This window comes from Panulirus ornatus, chromosome 17 (genome assembly GCF_036320965.1).
Source record: "Panulirus ornatus isolate Po-2019 chromosome 17, ASM3632096v1, whole genome shotgun sequence".
Classification (NCBI taxonomy): Eukaryota; Metazoa; Arthropoda; class Malacostraca; order Decapoda; family Palinuridae; genus Panulirus; species Panulirus ornatus.
Genome location: NC_092240.1, coordinates 19,304,684 through 19,331,715, shown reverse-complemented (window position 1 = coordinate 19,331,715; position 27,032 = coordinate 19,304,684). Strand labels below are relative to the sequence as shown.

At 40.3% G+C, this 27,032-nt stretch overlaps 1 protein-coding gene across 1 annotated transcript in view; it reads right to left on the bottom strand.

The window, feature by feature from the left end:
- The window catches only part of LOC139754600 (delta(3,5)-Delta(2,4)-dienoyl-CoA isomerase, mitochondrial-like), a 132,768-nt gene that overhangs the window by 40,965 nt on the left and 64,771 nt on the right, over positions 1 to 27,032 (bottom strand). The window contains exons 7-8 of the mRNA XM_071672023.1: positions 24,313 to 24,529; positions 9,014 to 9,140 (exon numbers count right to left, since the gene is read on the bottom strand). Of these exons, the coding sequence (XP_071528124.1) occupies positions 9,014 to 9,140; positions 24,313 to 24,529 (344 nt within the window). The remainder of the gene's footprint in view (positions 1 to 9,013; positions 9,141 to 24,312; positions 24,530 to 27,032) is intronic.

Here is a 27,032-nt window from a genome sequence, read left to right as displayed (position 1 = left end):
GTAATTTGAGCACTCACTCTTATCCCCTTTGCCTTTGTACAATGGCACTATGCACGCATTCCGCCAATCCTCAGGCACCTCACCATGAGTCATACATACATTAAATAACCTTACCAACCAGTCAACAATACAGTCACCCCCTTTTTTAATAAATTCCACTGCAATTCCATCCAAACCTGCTGCCTTGCCGGCTTTCATCTTCCGCAAAGCTTTTACTACCTCTTCTCTGTTTACCAACTCATTTTCCCTAACCCTCGCACTTTGCACACCACCTCGACCAAAACACCCTATATCTGCCACTCTATCATCAAACACATTCAACAAACCTTCAAAATACTCACTCCATCTCCTTCTCACATCACCACTACTTGTTATCACCTCCCCATTTGCGCCCTTCACTGAAGTTCCCATTTGCTCCCTTGTCTTACGCACTTTATTTACCTCCTTCCAGAACATCTTTTTATTCTCCCTAAAATTTAATGATACTCTCTCACCACAACTCTCATTTGCCCTTTTTTTCACCTCTTGCACCTTTCTCTTGACCTCCTGTCTCTTTCTTTTATACGTCTCCCACTCAATTTCATTTTTTCCCTGCAAAAATCGTCCAAATGCCTCTCTCTTCTCTTTCACTAATACTCTTACTTCTTCATCCCACCACTCACTACCCTTTCTAATCAACCCACCTCCCACTCTTCTCATGCCACAAGCATCTTTTGCGCAATCCATCACTGATTCCCTAAATACATCCCATTCCTCCCCCACTCCCCTTACTTCCATTGTTCTCACCTTTTTCCATTCTGTACTCAGTCTCTCCTGGTACTTCCTCACACAAGTCTCCTTCCCAAGCTCACTTACTCTCACCACCCTCTTCACCCCAACATTCACTCTTCTTTTCTGAAAACCCATACAAATCTTCACCTTAGCCTCCACAAGATAATGATCAGACATCCCTCCAGTTGCACCTCTCAGCACATTAACATCCAAAAGTCTCTCTTTCGCGCGCCTGTCAATTAACACGTAATCCAATAACGCTCTCTGGCCATCTCTCCTACTTACATAAGTATACTTATGTATATCTCGCTTTTTAAACCAGGTATTCCCAATCATCAGTCCTTTTTCAGCACATAAATCTACAAGCTCTTCACCATTTCCATTTACAACACTGAACACCCCATGTATACCAATTATTCCCTCAACTGCCACATTACTCACCTTTGCATTCAAATCACCCAACACTATAACCCGGTCTCGTGCATCAAAACCACTAACACACTCATTCAGCTGCTCCCAAAACACTTGCCTCTCATGATCTTTCTTCTCATGCCCAGGTGCATATGCACCAATAATCACCCATCTCTCTCCATCAACTTTCAGTTTTACCCATATTAATCGAGAATTTACTTTCTTACATTCTATCACATACTTCCACAACTCCTGTTTCAGGAGTACTGCTACCCCTTCCCTTGCTCTTGTCCTCTCACTAATCCCTGACTTTACTCCCAAGACATTCCCAAACCACTCTTCCCCTTTACCCTTGAGCTTCGTTTCACTCGGACCCAAAACATCCAAGTTCCTTTCCTCAAACATACTACCTATCTCTCCTTTTTTCACATCTTGGTTACATCCACACACATTTAGGCACCCCAATCTGAGCCTTCGAGGAGGATGAGCACTCCCCGCGTGACTCCTTCTGTTTCCCATTTTAGAAAGTTAAAAAAATACAAGGAGGGGAGGATTTCTGGCCCCCCGCTCCCGTCCCCTCTAGTCGCTTTCTACGACACGCGAGGAATGCGTGGGAAGTATTCTTTCACCCCTATCCCCAGGGATAATATACATATATATATACACATACACACACATACACACACACGCACACACACACACACATACATATATATACATGTGAAAAATGTAAGAAACAATTTAGAAAACTGAAACTTCTAGCTTGAAATGAAATGAAAAAAAATGAATGTCACATAATGGTTCAACCTCTGGCTATGGAAAGGAAATGTTTTATTTATTTACACAAACGTCAATAGTAGTTCTCATCAATTTAACCACTGTATCAATAAGCTTCAATGTCTAAGCTATATTTTTTCCAATTTCACTATTTTCTTGTCAAAGCACCATGTATGAAAACTATCACTCCAGTAACACAACTATAAACATTTACTTCCCCTTTAAAAAAAGTTCTGGGGAAGTCTGTCTCGATACACTGCGGGACACTCTACCACCTGGCGAGGTTTGTGTTGCAATGGTTCTTGATTCACAAACATAGTAGCATCACTGGTGGGCCAAGGTAGTTCCGTTGGCGAAGAGGAGCTGTCCGTGGGAGAGACAGAGGCAGACGAGACACTTGGAGACATGGACGTATTTTGACAGGTGTTTACGCGCAGAAGGTGAGTTCCTCTTTCATAACATAGCATTTTGTGCCGAGACAGTATTGCTCCATGTAGGTGGGCCAGTGCAGAGCCGAAAGAGCAAAGTTAAAAGTGTGCTGATCAGTTTCAGATAAAGTCGCCCACAAATTCTGCACATTGTCGTTACAGAAGCACCACTCATGGGTGGTGAAGTACTCCAGGCACGTATCGCAAGTTCTTGAAACACGTGAAGGAGGTACCACCCTCCTTGAGGCAAGACACTTGAGTGCTGTCATGACGGCTTCCTATCTTCTTCTTGCGATGTCAGTAGACAACTGAGGGTGACGTGGTCCTCGACAGTGGTCGGAAGGTCATCATATCCAACACGTTGTTTGACAAAAATACGAGTAGACACCAAGACATCAGGCAACACAGACTTGAAATACAGAGCGTAAGAACACATCCGTCTTTGGCACCGACACAAAGAAGACTCAAAGAAGACACAAAGAAGATATATATATATATATATATATATATATATATATATATATATATATATATATATATATATTTTTTCTTTCTTTCAAACTATTCGCCATTTCCCGCATTAGCAAGGTAGCGTTAAGAACAGAGGACTGGGCCTCTGAGGGAATATCCTCACCTGGCCCCCTTCTCTGTTCCTTCTTTTGGAAAATTAAAAAAAAAAAACAATATAAAAAAAACAAAATATGGTTGCAAGGAATGGGCTATGGATAGAGTTGTGCGCAGGAGGGTGGATGTGCTGGAAATGAGATGTTTGAGGACAATATGTGGTGTGAGGTGGTTTGATCGAGTGAGTAATAATAGGGTAAGAGAGATGTGTGGTAATAAAAAAAGTGTGGTTGAGAAAGCAGAAGAGGGTGTTTTGAAATGGTTTGGTCACATGGAGAGAATGAGTGAGGAAAGACTGACCAAGAGGATATATGTGTCAGAGGTGGAGGGAACGAGAAGTGGGAGACCAAATTGGAGGTGGAAGGATGGAGTGAAAAAGATTTTGAGTGATCGGGGCCTGAATATGCAGGATGGTGAAAGGCGTGCAAGGAATAGAGTGAATTGGAACCATATGGTATACTGGGTTCGAAGTGCTGTCAATGGATTGAACCAGGGCATGTGAAGCGTCTGGGGTAAACCATGGAAAGTTGTGTGGGGCCTGGATGTGGAAAGGGAGCTGTGGTTTCGGTGCATAATTACATGGCAGCGAGAGACTGAGTGTGAACGAAAGTGGCCTTTGTTGTCTTTTCCTAGCGCTACCTCACGCACATGAGGGGGGAGGGGGTTGTTATTTCATGTGTGGCGGGGTGGCGATGGGAATGAATAAAGGCAGACAGTATGAATTATGTACATGTGTATATATGTATATGTCTGTGTGTGTATAGATATGTATACGTTGAGATATATAGGTACGTATATTTACGTGTGTGGATGTGTATGTATATACATGTGTATGTGGGTGGGTTGGGCCATTGTTTCGTCTGTTTCCTTGCGCTACCTCGCTAACGCGGGAGACAGCGACAAAGCAAAATAAAATAAATATTTTTTTTTTTTTGCTTTGTCGCTGTCTCCCGCGTCAGCGAGGTAGCGCAAGGAAACAGACGAAAGAATGGCCCAACCCGCCCACATACACATGTATATACATACATGTCCACACACGCACAATATACATACCTATACATCTCAATGTACATATATATATATACACACAGACATATACATATATACACATGTACACAATTCATACTGTCTGCCTTTATTTGTTCCCATCGCCACCCCGCCACACATGGAATAACAACCCCCTCCCCCCTCATGTGTGCAAGGTAGCGCTAGGAAAAACACCAAAGGCCCCATTCGTTCACACTCAGTCTCTAGCTGTCATGTAATAATGCACCGAAACCACAGCTCCCTTTCCACATCCAGGCCCCTCACACTTTGCATGGTTTACCCCAGACGCTTCACATGCCTTGCTTCAATCCATTGACAGCATGTCGACCCCGGTATACCACATCGTTCCAATTCACTCTATTCCTTGCCCGCCTTTCACCCTCCTGCATGTTCAGGCCCCGATCACTCAAAATCTTTTTCACTTCATCTTTCCATCTCCAATTTGGTTTCCCACTTCTCCTCGTTCCCTCCACCTCTGACACATATATCCTCTTGGTCAATCTTTCCTCACTCATTCTCTCCATGTGCCCAAACCATTTCAAAACACCCTCTTCTGCTCTCTCAACCACGCTCTTTTTATTTCCACACATCTCTCTTACCCTTACATTACTTACTCGATCAAACCACCTCACACCACACATTGTCCTCAAACATCTCATTTCCAGCGCATCCACCCTCCTGTGCACAACTCTATCCATAGCCCACGCCTCGCAACCATACAACATTGTTGGAACCACTATTCCTTCAAACATACCCATTTTTGCTTTCCGAGATAATGTTCTCGACTTCCACACATTCTTCAAGGCTCCCAGGATTTTCGCCCCCTCCCCCACCCAATGATTCACTTCCGCTTCCATGGTTCCATCCGCTGCCAGATCCACTCCAAGATATCTAAAACACTTTACTTCCTCCAGTTTTTCTCCATTCAAACTTACCTCCCAATTGACTTGACCCTCAACCCTACTGTACCTAATAACCTTGCTCTTATTCACATTTACTCTTAACTTTCTTCTTTCACACACTTTACCAAACTCAGTCACCAGCTTCTGCAGTTTCTCACATGAATCAGCCACCAGCGCTGTATCATCAGCGAACAACAACTGACTCACTTCCCAAGCTCTCTCATCCCCAACAGAGTTCATTCTTGCCCCTCTTTCGAAAACTCTTGCATTCACCTCCCTAACAACCCCATCCATAAACAAATTAAACAACCATGGAGACATCACACACCCCTGCCGCAAACCTACATTCACTGAGAACCAATCACTTTCCTCTCTTCCTACACGTACACATGCCTTACATCCTCGATAAAAACTTTTCACTGCTTCTAACAACTTGCCACCCACACCATATATTCTTAATACCTTCCACAGAGCATCTCTATCAACTTTATCATATGCCTTCTCCAGATCCATAAATGCTACATACAAATCCATTTGCTTTTCTCAGTATTTCTCACATACCTTCTTCAAAGCAAACACCTGATCCACACATCCTCTACCACTTCTGAAACCACACTGCTCTTCCCCAATCTGATGCTCTGTACATGCCTTCACCCTCTCAATCAATACCCTCCCATATGTATATATGTTATATGTATAAATATATATATATTTTTTTTTCTTTTTTTTCATACTATTTGCTATTTCCCGCGATAGCGAGGTAGCATTAAGAACAGAGGACTGGGCCTTTGAGGGAATATCCTCACCTGGCCCTCTTCTCTGCTGGTGACTGAGTTTGGTAAAGTGTGTGGAAGAAGAAAGTTAAGAGTAAATGTGAATAAGAGCAAGGTTATTAGGTACAGTAGGGTTGAGGGTCAAGTCAATTGGGAGGTGAGTTTGAATGGAGAAAAACTGGAGGAAGTGAAGTGTTTTAGATATCTGGGAGTGGATCTGGCAGCGGATGGAACCATGGAAGCGGAAGTGGATCATAGGGTGGGGGAGGGGGCGAAAATTCTGGGGGCCTTGAAGAATGTGTGGAAGTCGAGAACATTATCTCGGAAAGCAAAAATGGGTATGTTTGAAGGAATAGTGGTTCCAACAATGTTGTATGGTTGCGAGGCGTGGGCTATGGATAGAGTTGTGCGCAGGAGGATGGATGTGCTGGAAATGAGATGTTTGAGGACAATGTGTGGTGTGAGGTGGTTTGATCGAGTGAGTAACGTAAGGGTAAGAGAGATGTGTGGAAATAAAAAGAGCGTGGTTGAGAGAGCAGAAGAGGGTGTTTTGAAGTGGTTTGGGCACATGGAGAGAATGAGTGAGGAAAGATTGACCAAGAGGATATATGTGTCGGAGGTGGAGGGAACGAGGAGAAGAGGGAGACCAAATTGGAGGTGGAAAGATGGAGTGAAAAAGATTTTGTGTGATCGGGGCCTGAACATGCAGGAGGGTGAAAGGAGGGCAAGGAATAGAGTGAACTGGAGCGATGTGGTATACAGGGGTTGACGTGCTGTCAGTGGATTGAATCAAGGCATGTGAAGCGTCTGGGGTAAACCATGGAAAGCTGTGTAGGTATGTATATTTGCGTGTGTGGACGTGTGTATGTACATGTGTATGGGGGGGGGTTGGGCCATTTCTTTCGTCTGTTTCCTTGCGCTACCTCGCAAACGCGGGAGACAGCGACAAAGTATAAAAAAAAAAAAAAAATATATATATATATATATATATATATATATATATATATATATATATATATATATATATATATATATATATATACATATGTATAAATATATATATATATGTATAATTGACCACTTCCCCCATAAATTTTCAAGAATGTCAAACTAACAATTCATTACCTTATCATTTCTCCTTTGGCCATGATTATTATCTGTATACAACTGGGAATGGAACTGAAAATGTTCCTAAAGTATTCTAGATCCATGTTTTGGGTCCATAAGGTCTTGACATCCTGATTGAGGCAAGGTACAAATGAGGTGTTAATGGAAACAACCTCCTGATCATGCATTCTGAGTGCCCAGTGTTCCTCGAAATCTTACATGTATCGACATTTTTTTGCTTCCAGGCGAGAATTCAGGCTTTCTCCTTCTTAGAGGTAACAGCCAACCATATTGAAGCATAGATAGAAGAGACACAGTGCTTAGAAGCGTTATTCTCAAAATGAAGTGGCAGCCTGGAAGAGTAAAGGAAGAACATCGCTCTCCCAAGATAGTCTGAGGCACACTAAGGTGAACTGCCGGTGCTCACACCATCAGAAACACTTGTTTCAGCAACCTGATATAAAATAATATCACCCTGAGAGCATAATATACTTGTATCCACAATAAATGTTTGCTGTATACCACCTTTGAAAATATATGGGGGCAGACAAGGCCTTTTGTGGACAATAAACTCTTCAAGGGTGGCTGCTATATCAAATAAGTAGGTGAGGATGGCATGATGAGACTAGAAGAGGTGTGTTACTGTGATGGGATTAATTTAGTCAGGTGTAATGTTGAGCATCAAACTAAATAGCAGAAAATGGCTGGATTATTTCACCTAAATGAGGTGCAATGGAATAAGTAACGAAAAAGACTAAAGGTAAGAAAGTATAATAAAATAGTTATATGTAAGACTGAGTTTGGTAAAGTGTGTGGAAGAATAAAGTTAAGAGTAAATGTGAATAGAGCAAGGTTATTAGGTACAGTAGAGTTGAGGGTCAAGTCAATTGGGAGGTGAGTTTGAATGGAGAAAAACTGGAGGAAGTGAAGTGTTTTAGATATCTGGGAGTGGATCTGGCAGCGGATGGAACCATGGAAGCGGAAGTGGATCATAGGGTGGGGGAGGGGGCGAAAATTCTGGGGCCTTGAAGAATGTGTGGAAGTCGAGAACATTATCTCGGAAAGCAAAAATGGGTATGTTTGAAGGAATAGTGGTTCCAACAATGTTGTATGGTTGCGAGGCGTGGGCTATGGATAGAGTTGTGCGCAGGAGGATGGATGTGCTGGAAATGAGATGTTTGAGGACAATGTGTGGTGTGAGGTGGTTTGATCGAGTGAGTAACGTAAGGGTAAGAGAGATGTGTGGAAATAAAAAGAGCGTGGTTGAGAGAGCAGAAGAGGGTGTTTTGAAGTGGTTTGGGCACATGGAGAGAATGAGTGAGGAAAGATTGACCAAGAGGATATATGTGTCGGAGGTGGAGGGAACGAGGAGAAGAGGGAGACCAAATTGGAGGTGGAAAGATGGAGTGAAAAAGATTTTGTGTGATCGGGGCCTGAACATGCAGGAGGGTGAAAGGAGGGCAAGGAATAGAGTGAATTGGAGCGATGTGGTATACCGGGGTTGACGTGCTGTCAGTGGATTGAATCAAGGCATGTGAAGCGTCTGGGGTAAACCATGGAAAGCTGTGTAGGTATGTATATTTGCGTGTGTGGACGTATGTATATACATGTGTATGGGGGTGGGTTGGGCCATTTCTTTCGTCTGTTTCCTTGCGCTACCTCGCAAACGCGGGAGACATCGACAAAGTATAATAAAATAAAAAAAAAATAAATATGTAAGACATTTCACTTATGAAGAAAATGCAGGGCTGTACAAAAACTCTGGTGTTCAATGAATGTTCAGTATAATCCAACATACAGAATGTGGGCAAAGAGAAAACATTCTCAAAGCCATAGAATCAGCTGCCCTCAGTCATCCATGGCAAGAAAACTAAAGAAAAACTAAGCCTCTATATGGAAGAGTCTTCTTATGGCAACCTTTTTCTCTGTGATCATTTATTATCTTTTGCTACAGTCATATCTTTACATATCTAGTCTGAAAACCACTTCCAATCTCAGCAAAATTTCCCACACATTTCATTAACTACACTCAAGAAACACTATACAAAGTGAGACAGATTCCTCCATGAAAGTTACTTAAAATATCACTAATGAAACTATCATAGAAAAGTGAATATCTATATCATCTTAAATAATCATTAAGGAAAAGAAGATACTTATAAAAAAGACTCACCAACATCTACTTCCTTGACTTGGAACCATGCATCAGAGGTGCAATACCGAATATCTGCAGAGCATATGAGATCTATTCCACCACCAACACAGGCACTATGTACAGCGGCTATAACTGGCTTTGGGCACTGCAGATTGCACGACCATCATGGTGCCAAGGGTAGAAGATGAAATAAAACTAAAGAATGAAGGGGAACTGAAACATTAACTGGCAAATTCATTTCATTAATCATTCAGATTTGCTGCAGATATTTCAAGTGTTTCATATCAGCCTTATATACTAGCATATCTATGACATTATTCAAGGCTTCTGAGTCATATCTATGTAGCTATTAGTAACTCACTGGCTCAGTCATATGTATGTAATCTGATACATTCAATCTTTGTGGTTATCACCCCATCTGCAATTTACCACTTGAAATAACTTGCCTTAGCAGTGATCTAGTAATAACAAGTATTTCTGAAAAACTAAAAACTGAGAATGCATCATGAAAATTTAAGGGAAAATAAGTTTTGGCTGTCTGAGGCACATGTCATTGGCTTGATAGTAGAGAACTAGACTTTCAGCCTCAGTGAACTACTAGGTACAACAGCTACACAACCAAGACAACCATCAGAAATGAAATACACAATGAAAGACCCTCCCCACCAATCATCAAACCATGGCAGCCTCACCTTCATTCTATTGTATCTCAAAGGTGTTGTGGCATTTCACCATGGCTATGCTATTTCATTGGCTTTCAGTTTATTTTTAGGCAAAAAAATAAAAAAACTAAGGTTACACGTAATCCCAATCTATCATTTGTAGCTAGCAACGGAAAGTTACAAAGCATTTCACTCTAAAAATTATTTTCTCTAAACAACAAATAAGTTAAAAAGACCATAGCCTGTTCATCCTTTTCATTGCGGTGGGTTTACATACACACCAGTATTTTTCTCACTGTTCACTCCAGCCCCCTTTGCTTCGTGGCAAAATATATAACACTTGTATTGGAATTCGATACATTATAGACACTAAACCCTATATCATTTTCATTCTCTAGACAGTCTACATAGGAATGTCAAGGAGACCTGCGCATGATCTGTGCCCTCATATTTTGTAATAATCTAAGAAACTGCGACAATCTTACAAGATAATGGATTAGTGATGAAAAGCCTTAGTAGTCATCTCTGTTTGTGATAAAAGCACTTCCAAAAGTACCACACATCTCACTGCAGTACATATGCCTGTGAATACTCCTACAGTGTATCACACACCTAGCAACAGATAAGTTAAAGGGCATGTAACACATGTAAATAATGTTTTGACCAGTTGAGTGTATACCGTTTTGTTTATCATCTACTTAATCATAATTCATCGTATTGGCAAACTTATGGAGATATCTTTTTATCATACTGAGAATATATCACACAGAGTGAGTACCTTGGATATTTGGGCTGCCATAAAAAAGGGTTAATGTGCCTAACCTAACTTCTTAGGTGGTAAACGGCCACAAACTCATCATTATGCATATATGTATGTCTCCTAACTTTTTGTACTGAAAGCAGAGGTAACAAGGCTATTCACCTGATGAAGAATTTCTCACAAGAGTGTTACAAACACTGAAATTTTACAAAAAATAAAGGTTCTGAAATAGGAAAAAGCATTTTCATATCATATGCAAAATCTGAAGAGTATATGAAAGACAAATTGCTCATAGGGGGATGAAAGCACCATTTGATCTACTTTGGTTTATCCATGTAATGTTAGTCAACGTGAAATTCATGAAAAATACCAAATTTGAGACTTGCAAATTCTACTGATCTTTGCACTGCACTTTGACACTCAAATATGAGGAGACATCATCAATGAAAATAACATGGATGTAGCTTAGAAAACTTCATAAAAACTCTCAAAGTAGTAGAGGGAATGTACATGGCAAAGCACAGCAGACAGTTCTTTTGCAAAACTAAGCTTAAATAGTAGAACAATTAAGCAAAGCAGTGCATTCTGTCTATTGTTTTAGCACAAAAGAAACCTAAAAAGACCAGTAACCAACATGACAGAGTGAATTATATTAATCTACAAAGAGAAACTAAGAGACTTGTATGTCAAGTCAATATGAGGCATAAATTGCTCAAAACTGAAAAAGATACCCAAATGAGTTTTATAAGTATGTTAAGAGAAGACAGCCATTCATTACACAGTCAGCTGGTCCATCAATTACGAAAAATGGTGACTTGGTTCAAGACAATGGCAAAGATCTTAAATGCTACTTTGGCAGAGATTTCAAACAATAATTTGGCAAAGATTATAAATGAAACTTCACATCTGTTCATATGACTAAAGATGTAGTTCACATCCCAAATCCAGTTCCACTGATAAGAGAAAAAAATGTTCTATCATGTATTGACATAAAAGATGCAGATATACTACCAGCACTAAACAGAATGAAGTAAATAAATAGCAGGCCACATAAGTTTTATCTGAAGATAATGAGGTGGAAAATTAGATAATTAAGACAATGATAGTTCTTTTCAATAAGGCACTTTCTAAAAAGGGAAAGTTCTAGAGAAATGAAAGTATGCAATGCAACACCAATATCAATTCCTTGAAATTTTCATCAAAGTAGCTTAACATCTGTATTTGGAAAGCTTATGGAAACAATCATTCTGGATAAACTTGAACACCATTTTGAGGAACACCACTAGATCAACAATTCTCAGCATGGTCTTTAATGAAACTCCTCAAGTCAGATAAATCTGCCTGATTTCTTTTATGATATAATCAAAATGTATGATGAGAGTAAAGCAGCTGATATCACCTATTTAGATTTTCAAAAAGGATTTTATAAAGTTTCACATCACAGATTAATAGCAAAAGATAAATCACATGAACAAGATGGGGTTGACCTTTGGAAGTATGACTAGCCATAAACAAAGAGGAATGATTAAAAGATTAAACTCAGAATGGTTGGATGTAATACATGGTGTATCAAAGGAACCAGCATTAGGAACAGTTTTCTAATTCATTTTTTTTTTACCATACTTTGTTGCTGTCTCCCGCATTAGCGAGGTAGTGCAAGGAAACAGAAGAAAGAATGGCCCAACCCACCCACATACACATGTATATACATAAACGCCCACACACACACATACACATCCCTATACATTTCAATGTACACATACATATGCATTCACAGATATATACATATATACACATGTACATATTCATACTTGCTGCCTTCATCCATTCCCGTTGCCACCACGCCACACTTGAAATGGCACCCCTGTCCCCCCACATGCACGCGAGGTGGTGCTAGGAAAAGACAGCAAAGGTCACATTCATTCACACTCAGTCTCTAGTTGTCATGTGTAATGCACCAAAACCACAGCTCCATTTCCAAATCCAGGCCCGACAAAACTTTCCATGGTTTATCCTAGACGCTTCACATGCCCTGGTTCAATCCAGTGACAGCATGTCGACCCCGGTATACCACATCATTCCAATTCACTTTATTCCTTGCACACCTTTCACCCTCCTCTATGTTCAGGCCCCAATTGCTCAAAATCTTTTTCACTCCATCCTTCCACCTACAACTTGGTCTCCCACTTCTCCTTGTTCCCTCCACCTATGACACATATATCCTCTTTGTCAATCTTTCCTCTCATTCTCTCCATGTGACCAATCCAGTTCAATACACCCTCTTCTGCTCTCAACCACACTCTTTTTATTACCACACATCTCTCTCTCACCCTTTCATTACTTACTCGATCAAACCACGTCACATCACAAATTGTCCTCAAACATCTCATTTCCAACACATTCACCCTCCTCCAAACAACCCTATCTATAGTCCATGCGTCGCAACCATATAACATTGTTGGAACCACTATTCTTTCAAACATACCCATTTTTGCTCTATGAGATAACATTCTCACCTTCCACACATTCTTCAATGCTCCCAGAACCTTTGCCTCCTCCCCCACCTTGTGACTCACTTCTGCTTCCATGGTTCCATACGCTGCCAAATCCACTCCCAGATATCTAAAATATTTCACTTCCTCCAGTTTTTCTCCATTCAAACTTACCTCCCAACTGACTTGTCCCTCAACCCAACTGAATCTAATAACCTTGCTTTTATTCACATCTACTCTCAGTTTTCTTCTTTCACACACTTCACTAAACTCAATCACCAGCTTCTGCAGCTTCTCACCCAAATCAGCCACCAGCACTGTATCATCAACGAACAACAACTGACTCACTTCCCAAGCCCTTTCATCCACAACAGACTGCATACTTGACCCTCTCTCTGAAACTCTTGCTTTCACCTACCTAACAATCCCATCCATAAACAAATTAAACAACCATGGAGACATCAAACACCACTGCCACAAACCAACATTCAAAGGGATCCAATCAATTTCCTCTCTTCCTACTCATACACATGCCTTACATCTCAATAAAAACTTTCACTGCTTCTAGCAACTTACCTCCCACACCATATACTCTTAATACCTTGTTGTTCATATGTGTGTGTGTGTGTGTGGGGATAGGGGAGAAAGAATACTTCCCATGTATTCCCTGCGTGTCCTAGAAGGTGACTAAAAGGGAAGGGAGCGGGGGGCTGGAAATCCTCCCCTCTCAGTTTTTTTTTAATTTTCCAAAAGAAAGAACAGAGAAGGGGGCCAGGTGAGGATATTTCCTCAAAGGTCCAGTCCTCTGTTCTTAACGCTACCTTGCTAACGCGGGAAATGGCGAATAGTGTGAAAAAAAAAAAAAAAATATATATATATATATATATATATATATATATATATATATATATATATATATATATATATATATATATATTTCTCCCTGGGGATAGGGGAGAAAGAATACTTCCCACGTATTCCCTGCGTGTCGTAGAAGGCGACTAAAAGGGGAGGGAGCAGGTGGCTGGAAATCCTCCCCTTTCTTGTTTTTTTTTAATTTTCCAAAAGAAGCAACAGAGAAGAGGGTCAGGTGAGGATATTCCCTCTAAGGCCCAGTTCTCTGTTCTTAATGCTACCTCGCTAACGCGGGAAATGGCAAATAGTATGAAAAAAAAAAAAAAATTTTAGGGAGAATAAAAAGATGTTCTGGAAGGAGGTAAATAAAGTGCGTAAGACAAGGGAGCAAATGGGAACTTCAGTGAAGGGCGCAAATGGGGAGGTGATAACAAGTAGTGGTGATGTGAGAAGGAGATGGAGTGAGTATTTTGAAGGTCTGTTGAATGTGTTTGATGATAGAGTGGCAGATATAGGGTGTTTTGGTCGAGGTGGTGTGCAAAGTGAGAGGGTTAGGGAAAATGATTTGGTAAACAGAGAAGAGGTAGTGAAAGCTTTGCGGAAGATGAAAGCCGGCAAGGCAGCAGGTTTGGATGGTATTGCAGTGGAATTTATTAAAAAAGGGGGTGACTGTATTGTTGACTGGTTGGTAAGGTTATTTAATGTATGTATGACTCATGGTGAGGTGCCTGAGGATTGGCGGAATGCTTGCATAGTGCCATTGTACAAAGGCAAAGGGGATAAGAGTGAGTGCTCAAATTACAGAGGTATAAGTTTGTTGAGTATTCCTGGTAAATTATATGGGAGGGTGTTGATTGAGAGGGTGAAGGCATGTACAGAGCATCAGATTGGGGAAGAGCAGTGTGGTTTCAGAAGTGGTAGAGGATGTGTGGATCAGGTGTTTGCTTTGAAGAATGTATGTGAGAAATACTTAGAAAAGCAAATGGATTTGTATGTAGCATTTGCGCTACCTCGCAAACGCGGGAGACAGCAACAAAGCATATAAAAAAAAAAAAAAAAAAAAAAAAAAAAAAAAATTATGGATCTGGAGAAGGCATATGATAGAGTTGATAGAGATGCTCTGTGGAAGGTATTAAGAATATATGGTGTGGGAGGAAAGTTGTTAGAAGCAGTGAAAAGTTTTTATCGAGGATGTAAGGCATGTGTACGTGTAGGAAGAGAGGAAAGTGATTGGTTCTCAGTGAATGTAGGTTTGCGGCAGGGGTGTGTGATGTCTCCATGGTTGTTTAATTTGTTTATGGATGGGGTTGTTAGGGAGGTAAATGCAAGAGTTTTGGAAAGAGGGGCAAGTATGAAGTCTGTTGGGGATGAGAGAGCTTGGGAAGTGAGTCAGTTGTTGTTCACTGATGATACAGCGCTGGTGGCTGATTCATGTGAGAAACTGCAGAAGCTGGTGACTGAGTTTGGTAAAGTGTGTGGAAGAAGAAAGTTAAGAGTAAATGTGAATAAGAGCAAGGTCATTAGGTACAGTAGGGTTGAGGGTCAAGTCAATTGGGAGGTGAGTTTGAATGGAGAAAAACTGGAGGAAGTGAAGTGTTTTAGATATCTGGGAGTGGATCTGGCAGCGGATGGAACCATGGAAGCGGAAGTGGATCATAGGGTGGGGGAGGGGGCGAAAATTCTAGGGGCCTTGAAGAATGTGTGGAAGTCGAGAACATTATCTCGGAAAGCAAAAATGGGTATGTTTGAAGGAATAGTGGTTCCAACAATGTTGTATCGTTGCGAGGCGTGGGCTATGGATAGAGTTGTGCGCAGGAGGATGGATGTGCTGGAAATGAGATGTTTGAGGACAATGTGTGGTGTGAGGTGGTTTGATCGAGTGAGTAACGTAAGGGTAAGAGAGATGTGTGGAAATAAAAAGAGCGTGGTTGAGAGAGCAGAAGAGGGTGTTTTGAAGTGGTTTGGGCACATGGAGAGGATGAGTGAGGAAAGATTGACCAAGAGGATATATGTGTCGGAGGTGGAGGGAGCAAGAAGAAGAGGGAGACCAAATTGGAGGTGGAAAGATGGAGTGAAAAAGATTTTGTGTGATAGGGGCCTGAACATGCAGGAGGGTGAAAGGAGGGCAAGGAATAGAGTGAATTGGAGCGATGTGGTATACCGGGGTTGACGTGCTGTCAGTGGATTGAATCAAGGCATGTGAGGCGTCTGGGGTAAACCATGGAAAGCTGTGTAGGTATGTATATTTGCGTGTGTGGACGTGTGTATATACATGTGTATGGGGGGGGGTTGGGCCATTTCTTTCGTCTGTTTCCTTGCGCTACCTCGCAAACGTGGGAGACAGCGACAAAGTATAAAAAAAAAAAAAAAAATATATATATATATATATATATATATATATATATATATATATATATATATATATATATATATATATATATATATATAATAAAGAAAATAATATATTATCTATTTATTTATCAAACTTTATCGATGTCTCCTGCGTTAGCGAGGTAGCACAAGGAAACAAATGAAAGAATGGCCCAGCCCACCCACATACACATTTATATACATACATGTCCACACACGCACATATACATACCTATACATCTCAACGTATACATATATATACACACATAGACATATACATATATACACATGTACATAATTCATACTGCTGTCTGCCCTTATTCATTCCTGTCGCCATCCCGCTACACATGAAAATGACAACCCCCTTCCCCCGCATGTGTGTGAGGTAGCACTAGGAAAGACAACAAAGGCCACATTCATTCACACTCAGTCTCTAGCTGTCATGTATAATGCACTGAAACCACAGAGCCCTTTCCACATCCAGGCCCCACAAAACTTTCCATGGTTTACCCCAGGCACTTCACATGCCCTGGTTCAATCCATTGACAGCACATCAACCCCAGTATACCACATCGTTCCAATTCACTCTATTCCTTGCATGCCTTTCACCCTCCTACATGTTCAGGCCCCGATCACTCAAAATTTTTTTCACTCCATCTTTCCGCCTCCAATTTGGTCTCCCACTTCTCCTTGTTCCCTCCACCCCCGACACATATATCCTCTCGGTCAATCTTTCCTCACTCATTCTCTCCATGTGATCAAACCATTTCAAAACACCCTCTTCTGCTCTCTCAACCACACTCTTTTTATTAACACACATCTCTCTTATCCTTTCATTACTTACTCGATCAAACCACCTCACACCACATATTGTCCTCAAACATTTCATTTCCAGCACATCCACCCTCCTGCGCACAACTCTATCCATAGCCCACGCCTCACAACGATATAACATTGTTGGAACCACCATTCCTTCAAACATACCCATTTTTGCTTTCCAAGATAACATTCTCAACTTCCACACATTCTTCAATGCTCCCAAAGCTTTCACCCCCTCCCCCATCCTAAGATTCACTTCCGCTTCCATGGTTCCATCCGCTGTCAAATCCACTCCCAGATATCTGAAACACTTCACTTCCTCCAGTTTTTCTCCATTCAAACTTACCTCCCAATTGACTTGTCCCTCAACCCTACTGTACCTAATAACCTTGCTCTTATTCAGATCTACTCTCAGCTTTCTTCTTTCACACACTTTATCAAACTCAATCACCAGCTTCCGCAGTTTCTCCCGCGTCAGTAAGGTAGTGCAAGGAAACACGAAGGAATGGCCCAACCCACCCACATACACATGCATATACATACACGTCCACACACGCACATATACATACCTATACATTTTAACGTATACATATGTATATACATACACAAAAATATACATATATATACACATATACGTAATTCATATTGGCTGCCTATTTTCATTCCTGTTGCCATTCCGCCACACATGAAATGACAACCCCCTCCCTCCGCACATGTGCGAGGTAGTGCTAGGAAAAGACAACGAAGGCCACATTCGTTCACACTCAGTCTCTAGCTGTTATGTATAATGAACCTAAACCACAGCTCCCTTTCCACATCCAGGCCCCACAAAACTTTCCATGGATTACCCCAGACACTTCACATGCCCTGGTTCAATCCATTAACACCACGTCGACCCCGGTATACCACATCGTTTCAATTCACTCTATTCCTTGCATACCTTTCACCCCCCTGCATGTTCAGGCCCCAATCGCTCAAAGTCTTTTTCACTCTATCCTTCCACCAACAATTTGGTCTCCCACTTCTCATTCCCTCCACCTCTGACACATATAACCTCTTTGTAAATCTTTCCTCATTCATTCTCTCCATATGATCAAACCATTTCAATACACCCTCTTCTGCTCTCTCAACCACACTCTTTTTATTACCACACATCTCTCTTACCCTTTCATTACTTAATCAAACCATCTCACACCACATGTTGTCCTCAAACATCTCATTTCCAACACATCCACCCTCCTTCGCACAACCCTATCTATAGCCCATACCCCGCATCCACATTTGTTGGAACCACTATTCCTTCGAACATACACATTTTTGCTTTCTGAGATAAAGTTCTCACCTTCCACGCATTCTTCAACGCTCCCAGAACTTTCGCCCCCTCCCCCACCCTGTGACTCACTTCCGCTTCCATGGTTCCATCCACTGCCAAATCCACACCCGGATATCTAAAACATTTCACTTCCTCCAGTTTTTCTCCATTCAAACTTACCTCCCATGTCTTGTTCCTCCACCCTACTGTGCCTAATAACCTTACTCTTATTCACAAATCTTATTATTATTTATTTATTTATTTTATTATACTTTGTCGCTGTCTCCCGCGTTTGCGAGGTAGCGCAAGGAAACAGACGAAAGAAATGGCCCAACCCCCCCCCATACACATGTATATACATACGTCCACACACGCAAATATACATACCTACACAGCTTTCCATGGTTTACCCCAGACGCTTCACATGCCTTGATTCAATCCACTGACAGCACGTCAACCCCGGTATACCACATTGCTCCAATTCACTCTATTCCTTGCCCTCCTTTCACCCTCCTGCATGTTCAGGCCCCTATCACACAAAATCTTTTTCACTCCATCTTTCCACCTCCAATTTGGTCTCCCTCTTCTCCTCGTTCCCTCCACCTCCGACACATATATCCTCTTGGTCAATCTTTCCTCACTCATTCTCTCCATGTGCCCAAACCACTTCAAAACACCCTCTTCTGCTCTCTCAACCACGCTCTTTTTATTTCCACACATCTCTCTTACCCTTACGTTACTCACTCGATCAAACCACCTCACACCACACATTGTCCTCAAACATCTCATTTCCAGCACATCCATCCTCCTGCGCACAACTCTATCCATAGCCCACGCCTCGCAACCATACAACATTGTTGGAACCACTATTCCTTCAAACATACCCATTTTTGCTTTCCGAGATAATGTTCTCGACTTCCACACATTCTTCAAGGCCCCCAGAATTTTCGCCCCCTCCCCCACCCTATGATCCACTTCCGCTTCCATGGTTCCATCCGCTGCCAGATCCACTCCCAGATATCTAAAACACTTCACTTCCTCCAGTTTTTCTCCATTCAAACTCACCTCCCAATTGACTTGACCCTCAACCCTACTGTACCTAATAACCTTGCTCTTATTCACATTTACTCTTAACTTTCTTCTTCCACACACTTTACCAAACTCAGTCACCAGCTTCTACAGTTTCTCACATGAATCAGCCACCAGCGCTGTATCATCAGCGAACAACAACTGACTCACTTCCCAAGCTCTCTCATCCCCAACAGACTTCATACTTGCCCCTCTTTCCAAAACTCTTGCATTTACCTCCCTAACAACCCCATCCATAAACAAATTAAACAACCATGGAGACATCACACACCCCTGCCACAAACCTACATTCACTGAGAGCCAATCACTTTCCTCTCTTCCTACACGTACACATGCCTTACATCCTCGATAAAAACTTTTCACTGCTTCTAACAACTTTCCTCCCACACCATATATTCTTAATACCTTCCACAGAGCATCTCTATCAACTCTATCATATGCCTTCTCCAGATCCATAAATGCTACATACAAATCCATTTGCTTTTCTAAGTATTTCTCACATACATTCTTCAAAGCAAACACCTGATCCACACATCCTCTACCACTTCTGAAACCACACTGCTCTTCCCCAATCTGATGCTCTGTACATGCCTTCACCCTCTCAATCAATACCCTCCCATATAATTTACCAGGAATACTCAACAAACTTATACCTCTGTAATTTGAGCACTCACTCTTATCCCCTTTGCCTTTGTACAATGGCACTATGCACGCATTCCGCCAATCCTCAGGCACCTCACCATGAGTCATACATACATTAAATAACCTTACCAACCAGTCAACAATACAGTCACCCCCTTTTTTAATAAATTCCACTGCAATACCATCCAAACCTGCTGCCTTGCCAGCTTTCATCTTCCGCAAAGCTTTCACTACCTCTTCTCTGTTTACCAAATCATTTTCCCTAACCCTCTCACTTTGCACACCACCTCGACCAAAACACCCTATATCTGCCACTCTATCATCAAACACATTCAACAAACCTTCAAAATACTCACTCCATCTCCTTCTCACATCACCACTACTTGTTATCACCTCCCCATTTGCGCCCTTCACTGAAGTTCCCATTTGCTCCCTTGTCTTACGCACTTTATTTACCTCCTTCCAGAACATCTTTTTATTCTCCCTAAAATTTAATGATACTCTCTCATGTATATACATACACATCCACACCTGCACATATACATACCTATACATTTTAATGTATACATATATATTAACACACAGACATATACACATGCACATAATTCATAATTGCTGTCTTTATTCATTTCCATCGCCACCCCACCACACACGAAACAGCATCCCCCCTCCCCCTGCGAGGTAGCGCTAGGAAAGGACAAAAGGCCACATTTGTTCATACTCAGTTTCTAACTGTCATGTGAAATGCACCAAAACTACAGCTCCCTTTCCACATCCAGGCCTCACAAAACTTTCCATAGTTTACCCCAGATGCTTCACATGCCCTGGTTCAATCCATTGACAGCACGTCGACCCCGGTATACCACAATTCACTCTATTCCTTGAGCGCCTTTCAACTTCTTGTATGTTCAGGCCCCGATCGCCCAAAATCTTTTTCACTCCATCCTTCCACCTCCAATTTGGTCTCTCACTTCTCCTTGTTCCCTCCACCTCTGACACATATATCCTCTTTGTCAATCTTTCCTCACTCATTCTCTCCATGTGACAAAACCATTTCAATACACCCTCTTTTGCTTTCTCAACCACACTCTTTTTATTACCACACATCTCTCTCACCCTTTCATTACTTACTCGATCAAACCACCTCACACTACATATTGTCCTCAAAAATCTCATTTCCAACACATCCACCCTCCTCCAAACAACCCTATCTATAGTCCATGCGTCACAACCATATAACATTGTTGGAACCACTATTCTTTCAAACATACCCATTTTCGCTCTATGTGATAACATTCTCGCCTTTCACACATTCTTCAACGCTCCCAGAACTTTCACCCCTTCCCCCACCTTGTGACTCACTTCCGCTTGCATGGTTCCATCCACAGCCAAATCAACTCCCAGATATCTAAAACACTTCACTTCCCCCAGTTTTTCTCCATTCAAACTCACCTCCCAATTTACTTGTCCCTCAACCCTATGAACCAAATAAAATTGCTTTTATTCACATTTACTCTCAGCTTTCTTCTTTCACACACTTTACCAAACTCAATCACCAGCTGGGGATTGGAGAGAAAGAATACTTCCCACATATTTCCGGCAAGTTGTTGAAGGCAACTAAAAGGGGAGGGAGAGAGGGGTGGAAATCCTCCCCTCTCGTTTTTAATTTTCCAAAAGAAGGAACAGAAAAGGGGGCCAATTGAGGATTCCCTTCAAAGGCTCAGTCCTCTGTTCTTAACGCTACCTTGCTATTGTGGGAAATGGCAAATAGTATAAAAAAATAAGAAATATATATTAATAATACTGAAAATGAGCTTCATTATAAGATATCAAAATTAGAAGACAATACCAGGATGGGATATAAATCTACAATTGAAACTGAACATCTGCACCTTCAAATTGATATAGACAAACTTATGGACTGGGCTCATAGTGGAAAATATATTCTAATACCAGCAAGTGGAAAGTTTTACAGACTGCTAGTAAAATCAAGATGTCAACCTACAGCATGAATTCTACTGAGCTTCTATGAAAGTTAAATGAGGAAAAAGACTAGGGTACAACAATCTATGGTGACCGAAAGTCAAGGAAACAGTGCATCATTAGTAGTACAAATGACAAACAAAATTCCTGGTTTTATTAGTATTTCTTTCAAATTTAATTCTAGGAAATTTATCCTCACTCTTTACAATTCATCTGTGTGTCCCCATCCTGAATAATGTGGTAAGTTTTGCTCACCCTCATAAAATAAAAAGACAAGACTGTCAACAGAAAAGAGAGGATACAGTGCTGACCTACCTATAAAAGTCAAGAAAACAACTAAATTCATTTTAGCTTAGAAAAGAGAACAAGCAATCTAAATTTCTTCAAGATTATAAAGGTTCAATACTCTTAATTGAACAAGCTACCAAAAGCTTAATTTGTCTGATATCACTCATAATAATGGATAGAACTCATGGGTAAATATTTTTACTTCAAATGAAGTGAAGTACTATTCTTTTGACTGGAGTTTTAACATAACGAATTATTTACCAATCAGAGCAATTAAAAGCAGCATCATAGATACATTTAACAATGGAACTGACACATATTTTGCTTCATGTCCACAAATGACATCATGTGAATGTATGTATGTGAAGAGTAATTCTGAGTTTCACTACATGTTCTTTTTAACTCTTCTTATTCATGCTCTGGTCTCTTTTATGGGATTTCATCATTTCAACACCTGTCTTCTTTATTTCCTCATCAAGTTCTTCAATTCTTGCCTCTAAGTTTTATCCATTTCTTCACTTTCCATGCTCCTCTCCTACTGATCCACCATTTCCTATCCCTTAGTATTTTCCATTTTGTAGTTTTTTCTTTTTCTTTGGTATTAGCTCAATGATAATTATGTCTTAGTTTCTTAAAGAATATGTCTGTGTTATAACTAGATTGTCTATGAAGGTCTCTCTCTCTCCAGTCAAATTTGTTGAGGTGAAAATCCATCCCTAAAACTGCTGTTTTTTTTGTTGTTTCACCACATTCACTTTAATTCACTTCCATATTCCAGGGGACAGTGATTTCCAAGATACTGCAATCTAACAAACTTGTATCATTCACTTCTATATCTAAATAAAGGGTTATTTCATTTGAAAAAAAAATCACAATGCTTCTTGTCAGTCTGTGGTTTACCTGGACAAAGCTGAATAATAAATATGGATTAATTAGTCCTTGGTACTATTCTCTTCTGTCTGCTGATCCATTATTCTTTCTTTGTATTTGTATCTGTATCCATAATCTTCTCTTTTGTGCCAGTTAGTAAAATGGAAGTCAAAGTCCACTATCCATATAATTACTGGATCTGAATTTCCTAATCCCTTCAATATTTCTTATACTTTTGTCAAATTTCTTTGAAGTCATCTAGCTTTGTATCTGGGATACTCAATACAATTAATCCTCATTTATGGCAAATAATCTTATCTATCTGTTTTCCTTCTTGCTTATTCCAGACATGAAATGCAGTAACGATGTTTGAATGTAGTTCTACCTGCTTGGAATGCTTCAAATTGTTCCAGGTTTGCTTCATATTTCACTTTTTTATATTTCATAAAATTTATGAAATATTGATTAGGGTTGTGTTATTATCCCTATTCTAATCTCTGATGTGATTTTCTTCAACAGACCTCTCCCTATTAAACCATGTATATTCATATACATTATCTCTCAAGAATTCCATTTATCTATTTGTCCTCAGCTAGTTTTTGTTTTTGCATCTTCATTTATTTTGTTTATCATATGTATGGGTAGTTCATTTCTGTTTTTCAAAGGGACATTCTTTGTCTTGATCATGTGTTTTTCATTCATCTGGACAAGAGCCAACCATAAATGGTCAGGGACAGATACTGTCCTCCTGTGGTGACCTCACATTTAAATCACTCTTAACTCACTTATTTCTTTACATTTCATAGGTTATCATTCTCAACTTTCCTCATCAACTAATACATATGGCAAATGTTCCTCCTAATTACTTTGTAAGCTCAAAATGCAGGTATACAGCCCTGCACTTAAAATGGTGGATGCAAGGTTAGAGAACAAAATATTTTCCCATACCTTCCTGGTGATAAAAGAAACCCACATAGTCTACTAACAGTAAATTAAGTAAATTAAGTAAATTAAGTTGATGATGGATGCAGTTTCAGAATTAAAAAATCTTGAAGGCAACATATTCTTTTGCACATACAGAAATAGTTTAATTCCCTTTCATTGGGTTTGTGCTGCCTCCTTTATTCAAGAGAAGTAAGGTGAAGTAAGGAAAAAATGAAAGAAAAGACACTAACCTTTTCTAAAGATGCAAAAGATGCTTGATATGATGATATGATCTTCTGAATTGTACGACCCTTTTGGGTTAAATCATCATCACTGATAACAATGCAAGCCATTTCTGCCAACTCATCAGGGTCAATCCCTGCTGTGAAAATTTTACCAGCACCACTAAGCACCACAGCTCTGCAGTCTAGATCATCAGTCAGCTTATCAAAACATTCCTTTATCTCCCTGAAAAGAAAAGCAAAAAAATATATGCATCTCCCTGATAATGTGATATATCAAGTATGAAAAGCCTTTTCTAAAGGAAAATGGTGGAAGAATTTCTTGGATTTAAAGGCATCAGAAACTTAATAAACTCCACCTTCCCATAAGGTAAATGCCTCATACCCTTCGCTAAACACCTAAAGCATTTGAAGATAGTGGCCTGTGGCCTCTGACCAATCCACAGCCTTATTATGGCAATGTTGCCATCATCACCAGGCTGTCAATAATGACCTGCCTCATAATTCTCACAACAATGACATCCATTCAACAGCACATAAAAAATGCACAAGGAACATCATCCAGGAAAGAAAGTACTTGTTTACTTCATAACATGCATTTGACTCCAAGGTCAGTTCATCCTATAAGCTTTGAGAGTATACAAACATGAAGGGTTGGAGACAATAATGAGAGAGAGAGAGAGAGAGAGAGAGAGAGAGAGAGAGAGAGAGAGAGAGAGAGAGAGAGAGAGAGAGAGAGAGAGAGAGAGAGAGAGAGAGAGAGAGAGAGAGAGAGAGAGAGAGAGAGAGAGAGAGAGAGAGAGAGAGAGAGAGAGAGAGAGAGAGAGAGAGAGAGAGAGAGAGAGAGAGAGAGAGAGAGAGAGAGAGAGAGAGAGAGAGAGAGAGAGAGAGAGAGAGAGAGAGAGAGAGAGAGAGAGAGAGAGAGAGAGAGAGAGAGAGAGAGAGAGAGAGAGAGAGAGAGAGAGAGAGAGAGAGAGAGAGAGAGAGAGAGAGAGAGAGAGAGAGAGAGAGAGAGAGAGAGAGAGAGAGAGAGAGAGAGAGAGAGAGAGAGAGAGAGAGAGAGAGAGAGAGAGAGAGAGAGAGAGAGAGAGAGAGAGAGAGAGAGAGAGAGAGAGAGAGAGAGAGAGAGAGAGAGAGAGAGAGAGAGAGAGAGAGAGAGAGAGAGAGAGAGAGAGAGAGAGAGAGAGAGAGAGAGAGAGAGAGAGAGAGAGAGAGAGAGAGAGAGAGAGAGAGAGAGAGAGAGAGAGAGAGAATAACAAATGATTTTGGCAGATTAAGGTCCATCTACCCCAGTGGCCATACAGATCAACTCTTAACATTTACAATCATTTACAATGTAGTAATGTTAATATATATGTTTGAGGAATGCAAAAGTAGTATTCATTAACATGCCTAAAGTGGAGGCTACCTTCCCAACATGTTGGCTAGATTTTGTTAATAAACATCTTCCACCAGGAAGAAATGCTCCTTCCTGAGAGAGGTTCTATGCTTGCTGGACACACATAGATGCTCCATTCAATTATCTCTGGTGATCTCTACCAGTTCTCTCAAAAGATTTAACTAAGCATAAGGTAAAATGTTCTTAAAGTAATGGCCTCTTAAGAATTAATCAGAAAATGGATATAGAGTATATTTATGTCCTTTACTTCTATTCATTTCTTTATTAATCATGTTACTTATTTGTAGTTTCAAACATGAATTAAGATCTTTCTCAGCACAAGCAATAAGACAAAAGTTCTTATGTCTGGACACTACTTACACTTCACTGACTCTTCTCTCAGCACCAAGGGCTGTAAAATGGGAGAGTTCATGAAAAGTTCATGAAAAGTATCATAATGCCAAAAAATATCCAATGATTGTAACAAAACTAAAACTTTTGACAATTCCCATACTGGTTTCAGGTGGGAAGCTATTGGATTCCTCAAAGAACAAACCAGAGATGCTTGAAAAACATGAATTTTGAGGGTTGGAAAGGAAAACTCAATGAGATATTAAGGGATTAAACTGCTCTTACATCTGACAAACCCTACAGAACTGTTCAATCATCACCTGATGCTGTAAAGCTTACTGCATCTGCTTAAACTCTTATCTGATGTTTGCATCAACCAATTATCAATAGATGTCACTTGCAGCCTATCACCACAACTAAAAAAAATATCATGCATATAAGGGTGAAATAATGATGCTTGATTTATGAAAAAAAGTGTAAGAATACAATCAAATTAAGCCTATTTGCATTCATAATTATATATCACAATTTATAATATACTAAAACTAACTAATACAGTTTGTTATAAGGGTTCCTTGAATAGATACATCTATTTTCTGAAATCAATAACTTTCCAAAGACCTCCTTAACCAATGCATTTCAGATCTATTTTTCTCAAATGTTTTTCTATTACCTTTATCATTATGGTGTCTCAGATATGTAACGAGTATTTTCGATACTATTTAAAAGGACCAAAAAATTCTATTAATCAAGCATCATTCACATACCAAAGTTACCAGAATAGAGAGATTCAAACTGCATATAACATATACAGTTTCTCACCTATGGATAGAGCCCTACAAACACTTGCTCACCAATTTTATCCCCCAAAATGGAATGAATACATGATAAATCACCCCTTTTGACAGCCATGAAAAGTACGTTATCAGCAATGCTCATCTACATGACTATGTGACCAAAAAAGTTACCTGTCCAGGACCAAGATATCACAGTTCAGAGG